Genomic DNA, 7,201 nt, shown 5'->3' on the forward strand with positions numbered 1-7,201 from the left:
CTTGATTCTTGGGCTCCTCTGGTCTGCTATTGGGTGTCTGTATAATATTCTTTATTTCAGTCCGTGTATGCTTAATTTCTAGTTGTTTCTTTATCATAGCATCGAGGGTCTCATTAGTTTTCGTGAGTCTCTCCTCAAGTTTATTGGCAGCTTCTAGCACATTTTTGCAAGCCCTCAAAATTGCGTTTTTTAGCTCTATATCGTCCATTTCTGTCATGTTTTTTTGTCTCCGCATTTTTTATGCTTTCTTGGTGCACCCCCTAGTGGTCTTTGTGCGCAGTCTTGTTCTAGTTGAGCCTTGATTGTTGTAGTTAATACTAGAGGGATTTGACCACCAGGCCGACTGGCTGTGTGAATCAGCTGTGTCTGCTGCGGAAAACTTCTGTCTATTCTTTTCCTTTTTATTGAATTGCCTGAGTAATAAAAGATATTTGCTTCTATTCTGTTCCATAAATTTTTCCTGAGGAACTAGATATATTGCTTTGCTTCTATTTAGTAAGCTTTTAAGTGTTCTGCTAAAAGACCATTATACTTAGGTGTCTAAATAAGGATATTATTAAATTAGCAATTGCAATAAATTAATCAATTAAACTTCCTTTCCTACGTACATTTATAGTTTCAGCTATAAAGTTTTTTTTCTTCACTACAGTATATCAAATATTGGCATAATGCTGTTACTTATGAAATACCACATTTCATTAACTTTTATGAAGTGATGACATATTTGGGCAGTAATTCTTAGTTATTTTTAGTTATTACTAACTTGACTTTTATTTCTGTGTGTAGGATTGTGGATAATATGCCTGTAACATGGTGTTATGATGTCGAAGATGGTCAGAAGTTCTGTAATCCTGGATTTCCTATTGGCTGTTACATTACAGATAAAGGCCGTGCTAAAGATGCCTGTGTTATTAGTGTAAGTTTGTGATAAACGCTATGCTTCTTTTTAAAATATGTTTTTATTGATTTCAGAGAAAGGAAGGGAGAGAGAGAGAGAGAGAGAGAGAGAGACACACACACATCAGTGAGAGAGAAACATTGATGCACTGCCTCCTGCACACCCCTTACTGGGGATCGAGCCCAAAACCCAGGCATATGCCCTGACCACAAATCGAACCAGTGACCTCCTGGTGCATGGGACAAAGCTCAACCAACTGAGCCACATCAGCTGGGCTCTATGCTTCTTTTTAAAGTACGGGTTTTGGTAGAAAGATTCTTTACCCAGACATAATTGTTATACTCATCAAATGAGTGCAGCTCAGATGTTCTGAATTACAACTACTTAGATATTAAACCTAAGTCAGATTAACAGTGTACAAATTTAGCCCTGGGACAAAAATAATTCAGATTTAGTTCAACATTTACTGAGTGTCTGTTACGTGCTAAGGACTAGGACTTTGTCCGTTCTGATTCTGTTAAAAGTTAGTTTTACATCTTATGTATAAAAATCTATAGAGAATGTAGTGCCAAAAAGACCTCAATGTAAATCCATGAAATTTGCAGTGCCAAAAAGACTTCAATGTAAATCCATGAAATTTGTATTGCAAATTAAGTCCATGTGTTGTAAAAGTTTGGTTTTACACCTTTTTTTAAAAGGCATGTCTTTGAGTTCATACTTTGAGGTCATAATAGAGTGAAGACATTAATATAGAAAGTAATTAAAATTATTGGGGATGTATATTAAATTTTGTGTAATCAGGTCACCCTGATTTAGGTTATTAGTTTAGACTGAAGTTATAAACTTCCATGGAGGAAAAGTGTTAAAATGTTTAAGTTTTAGCACACTTAAAATGTAATATTTTAAAATTTATTTTGTAAGTTACATTGTGGTGAAAACCTAGAATATATAGATGTATTCTTTATAACAAGCACTTAATAAGTTCTATGTAAGAATTAAAACATTAAAGAAATGTAATTTGTACCTCTGCCAATTAGTTTGGCTTATAAAGAGTTTAAGCTTAAAACTGAAATATTTTTATGGGGAAGGATTAAAATCCTGTCTAAGCTTAAATTTTCCTAGTTGTTGTGACTAATTTTGAAGTTTTTTATGTTTTAACTCTTGTATAGCCAGTTTCTACCTTTAACTTTAAGTTCTGTTCCACAGTCAGACTATCATGAAAGAGATACATTTTACATCTTCAACCACGTTGACATAAAAATACACTACCACGTTGTTGAAACTGGGTCCATGGGAGCAAGATTAGTGGCTGCTAAACTTGAACCAAAAAGGTAACTATACAAATATAAAAAGTAAAAATATAAGTGAAATTTAGACCCAAAGAATAAATATTTCAGGCCTAATTAACTTTTTCCTTAATCAGTATTCTAGCATATAATCTGGCATTTCAGGATTGATTTTACTAAAACTCCCTTTGGCATGATTTGTTGCTGAGTTCCGGGGGGTTTTTTTCTGTCAGTGGTCAAGTGGTCAAGCCAAGGTGCCTTTTTGTTTTGTTTTTCAGTCAGGAAGTTTTGACAGCTTTCTCATGTCAGGTTGGAATGGAGAATGTGAGGTGTTTGGGACAGAGTTCCTTTACAATGGAAAAGCATTGCTTCAGATATTTGCAGCTTGACCTCTCATCAGAGGCCTAGATGAGCTGATTAGTGCTGTCATTTTGAAAGTCTCCATGCAGTGTTAGATGCCAGTATATGACAAGTCATTAAAAGGGCATCTCTTTAGCTTGTTAAGCTTTTAGTGTCAAAGTACCTATTAGTTATTTTTGAGGTCTTTTTGATTTGAGTATTCCATTTTTTCCATGAACATCCACACCACCACCAATTGAATTAGCCATTTTCACTGCTGGTAAAAAAATGTACCCCATAATAAGATGGCAGTTAATTTAAACTCCCTCAGTGTGTGTGTGTTTGTTTGTTTAAGATTATTTAATGCTTTTCAAGTCTAGTGTTTTCAAAAGTTTGTTTCTAATTTTGAGTAATAATTTGTATCCATTCTTATAACTAAGCCCATTATTTGAGTGAAGTAAATGTTTTATACTATTAAATGTGACATGAATAATTTCATGTTTGATTTTCAGCATTGTGAAATATTTACAAAATATCTAACCTTTACCCCATTTTTTGAAACTGTACTTCATTAACATCTTTCCAAAATGTTTCTTCCCACAGTTACAAACATACCCATATAGATAAACCAGACTGCTCTGGAACCCCCATGGATATAAGTAACAAGGCCTCTGGGGAGATCAAAATTGCCTATACTTACTCTGTTAGCTTCGAGGTGAGTTTGTTATTATTTTTAATGTAACTCAGAAATTGATTTTAAATTCATACTACTTAAACTAATTAAAATATTAATGATTAAGCTTGTCAGATAGATAAGCTTTTAATGAACTGATTTTTGGAATAGTTTATCCTATCCGTGCACCAGGCAATATAATCACACTCAAAACTAAGTCTTCATTTAAATGAGAAGCATAGCAACTTGGAGAATTGAGTCCGATTAATTAAGCCATAAGAGATACATATGACAAAAGGTAGAAAATAGGCATAGAAGTTGTGAAATTGTCAAAGATATATGCCACAAGTATTTGGGAAAAATACCATTTTTAAATCTGGGTTTGAGTATCAACTTAAAACATTTCCTGATGGTAGATGATTTATATAGGTTCTTAGGGAATTCACGGGGGAGTGTTTTAATTAATAAAGAAGTTTTTTAGGAGGAAAGTAAAAGTTTATTTTATGAGGATCTTAGGCAATATTTCACCTCTATTTTTAATAAACTATTTTGGCAATCCAGTGTAGTTGTGACATTTACTATCCCCATATAGTGTGTAATTTTGTAAGCCTAGTACAATAAACAATATATATTTCTTTCTAGGTATTAAGAGCTCCGTGTGGGTGACACCTGCCAGATGTTCAGTGTGCCTAGGTTATGACTTGGTCTAGTTAAGTGTCTTATAGGTATAGATAGATGGTGTCAAAGCAAATAAGTTATTCCACTCAATTTTCTGAAAAAAAAAACAAAAACAAATATAGCCCTAAATTTTAACATCTAAAATAGACCCTTACTATTTAAAATTTAAAGCAAGATTTTGAAAAAGTACAAGTAAGTAGGTACCTGTAGGAACTCTTTTTTTTAATTTACTATTTAATCTCATTCTGATTTTTCAGAGACTTGAGTAAATTGAAACTCTCTGAATCTCATGACTAACCCAAATTATGATAACAAGAAATTGCATTTGTTGTTTGAATGGAAGGTCAAGCTGAGAATGGAAATTTTTGGATTCTTAATATATTTTGTCAGCAAATGATTATTTGAAGAGTTTTGTTTTGTTTTTAATCCCTGTAGGAAGATCCAAAGATCAGGTGGGCATCTAGATGGGACTATATTCTGGAATCTATGCCTCATACCCACATTCAGTGGTTTAGGTAAGACTATAATTAATCTGCTTTCTGCTCTATACTTATTGTACTCTTTGTCCCTTTAAACATCTGATTCACTCTAATTCTCCTCAGTTATTCAAAAGTGCTGACCTTTTAAATCAGAGATGGATTCAATTCTGGATTTAAGTTACTGGTTATGAGTCAGACCAGGTCACTCCATTTTTCAGAGTCCATTTCTTTATCTAGAAATATCTGCCTCATGGGACTGTTCTAAGGAGTAAAGGAAATAATGAAACAGCATTTGAGCACCTTACCTAGAAAGGAAGAGTGCTCAGTAAACAAGCTACTGCTATTGTTGTGACTATTTATTCTCTCTTAAAAGAGTGACTCAAAACTTCTATCTAGAAAACTATTCATGGTGCCAACTATCCTTTGACACTCATTAATTTACTGAGTAAATTTGTTCTTCACTAAATTTCTTGAGGAACAGATCAGTCCTTTGTTGATTCTTACAGCTTGTGTTGCACTGATTTGGGCACCCTAGTTATTTAATAATGCTGAGCATGAAAAAAAAATTCTAGTTCTTAGCAGACCACAAAACTATATTATAAGTGTACAAAGTTAGGTATATACTGGAAAGTCACATAGCAGAACACAGTTCATTAAATTTGTTGAATTTCAGGTAAAATTTTTATTTTGAAAAATACTGTCTTAATATTATTTAGTAAACAACTTAAAAAGGAGTTTCACTGTTGCAAAGATTAAGATACAGATTAATCCTGACGTGTATTTCTACAGCATTATGAATTCCCTGGTCATTGTCCTCTTCTTGTCTGGAATGGTCGCTATGATTATGCTACGGACGCTGCATAAAGATATTGCCAGATATAATCAGATGGATTCTACGGTGAGTGAAACATTTGAATTGTTCTTCTGTTCCAAAAAATGTCTTTATATTTTCTTTGGAAAGGTTTGATTTTTTTTTAATTTTTCAGTTGCAGTTTATATTCAGTATTATTTTGTGCTAGTTTCAGGTGTACAGAATAGTGGTTCATCAATTAACATATTTTGCAAAATGGTTCCCCCAATATGGAAAGGTTCTAAATAATAACTTTAGACAGAATGTGCTTTTAAAACATTCTTCTCAAAAGTTATCCTGCATTCACATTTTCAAATAAGAAAATGATCGTTAAGAATTTGGCATTCTCTAGAAAGTCAGTCACCACAGCATAGAGAATTGAACTGTTCACAGCCTCATTTGTGTCAGTATTTTGGTGCAGAATGGATGTAGGTGCACAGCTGGTTCTGTCCTCTTTTTCACTTACGTGCTATCAGCTCTGTCAGATTCTCCATTCCCAGCATACACTCAGTGTGTGAAACAGCGAAGCTGAATGGAATAACTCCCAAGAAATTTTTTTTTGTGTGTATATTTAACTTTCAAAATTTTATTTTAATTGAATATCATTTCTACGTTTAGGTATATTCAAAGTAACTTACTGTCCCGACCTCATTTATTCTCAAACATTTTAAGTTGCATAATGTTATACATTTTATAGCTTTTCATTTATAACAGCTGTTTAACAAAATTTCCATAAGAACCACAGTGACTTGTCATAAATACAAAACACTCAGATTTTTATTGTTTTCTCTTCCCCAGCCTCTTAGCCTTCCCCCTTAACCTTTCTGTCCTCTTCTAATTAGAAAAGAACATGTTAATATTTATAAGCTTTTTAGCACCTCTATTCTATAATCCTTTTTCATGATTTTTATTGTTTTATTACATATTTTATTAAAATAATTTCAAGATACTCTGTTCATAATTGACATTTCCAAATAATCACTGAGTTAGTGGCATTTTCTTAATTTAATCAGAGGTGTGCCATGGGATACAGGGTCAGGGCAACCCTCCTTCTATTCTTGCTTCCATTCTTTTCCTACCTCCAGTTTCCTGCTGTAGCAGTCAGAGCAAATCTGTTTAAACATAAATCAGATCATTTCACTCCTGATCACAACCTTCTACTGGCTTTCCATTTTACTTAGAGTGAAAGCCAAAGTCTTTACAATGATCCAGAAGGATCATTGCTTTTCTCTATACCTCGAATGTTCATCCCTCAAATATTTACATGTCTGGCTCCCCTACTTCCTTCAAGTCTTTACTGAAACATCTTCCCATGTTCTCCACCCCACATAAATATCCATGCTTCCTAATTTTTTTTCTATAGCACTTCCACCATCTAATGTACTATATATTTTATTGTCTGCCTTCCCAATGAGAACACACACTCATGAAAACAGGGATTTTTCTGTTACACTCACTGTAGTATCACTGGTGTTTTGAACAGTTCTGAGCATATAATTGGTGCTGAATAAATATTTGTTGAATAAATGAATCAACTAGTCAGTTCTTTATGTGCCAGATTTGTTGGCGCATTGCTGAGCTCGAGGTAGGTAAGAAACGTATACAAGGACTACCCCCAGTGCGCTACCCCCTCTCCAGAAAAGTGAACTGAGGCCAGAGCAGGAAGCATGGGAGGTAAAAGTTCTCCTTTAAGGCAATGCTTATATAGTCTTTAATCAATTGGGAAACTAAATCTTAGGTCATTAATGAGGGAGCTGAACCTCAGTCTTCTCCTGCATCAAGCCTGGCTTCTTGAAGGGGAACAGGGAGGGCAAAATGATGCTCGCTTTGTAAGTGCCTTTTGGTTCTTGGCAGATTCAAGTAGAAATTCTCTGAAGGAAAGTTTTCCAAATTTAGCTATAGGATTCTCACAATTTAAGATCAACAAAATATGATCTATTAGTAGAAATTCACAAAAATTTACAATAAACAACAGATTTAGACCCCCCCCCCCCCCCC

General features: G+C 34.0%; 1 protein-coding gene across 1 annotated transcript in view; it reads left to right on the top strand.

The window, feature by feature from the left end:
- TM9SF2 (transmembrane 9 superfamily member 2) overlaps window positions 1-7,201 on the top strand; it is a 70,431-nt gene that overhangs the window by 34,098 nt on the left and 29,132 nt on the right. Inside the window, exons 6-10 of the mRNA XM_014531212.1 lie at window positions 787-916; window positions 2,105-2,229; window positions 3,127-3,238; window positions 4,310-4,389; window positions 5,143-5,251. Of these exons, the coding sequence (XP_014386698.1) occupies window positions 787-916; window positions 2,105-2,229; window positions 3,127-3,238; window positions 4,310-4,389; window positions 5,143-5,251 (556 nt within the window). The remainder of the gene's footprint in view (window positions 1-786; window positions 917-2,104; window positions 2,230-3,126; window positions 3,239-4,309; window positions 4,390-5,142; window positions 5,252-7,201) is intronic.

The sequence above is a fragment of the Myotis brandtii genome, unplaced genomic scaffold (assembly GCF_000412655.1).
Source record: "Myotis brandtii unplaced genomic scaffold, ASM41265v1 scaffold796, whole genome shotgun sequence".
Lineage (NCBI taxonomy): Eukaryota > Metazoa > Chordata > Mammalia > Chiroptera > Vespertilionidae > Myotis > Myotis brandtii.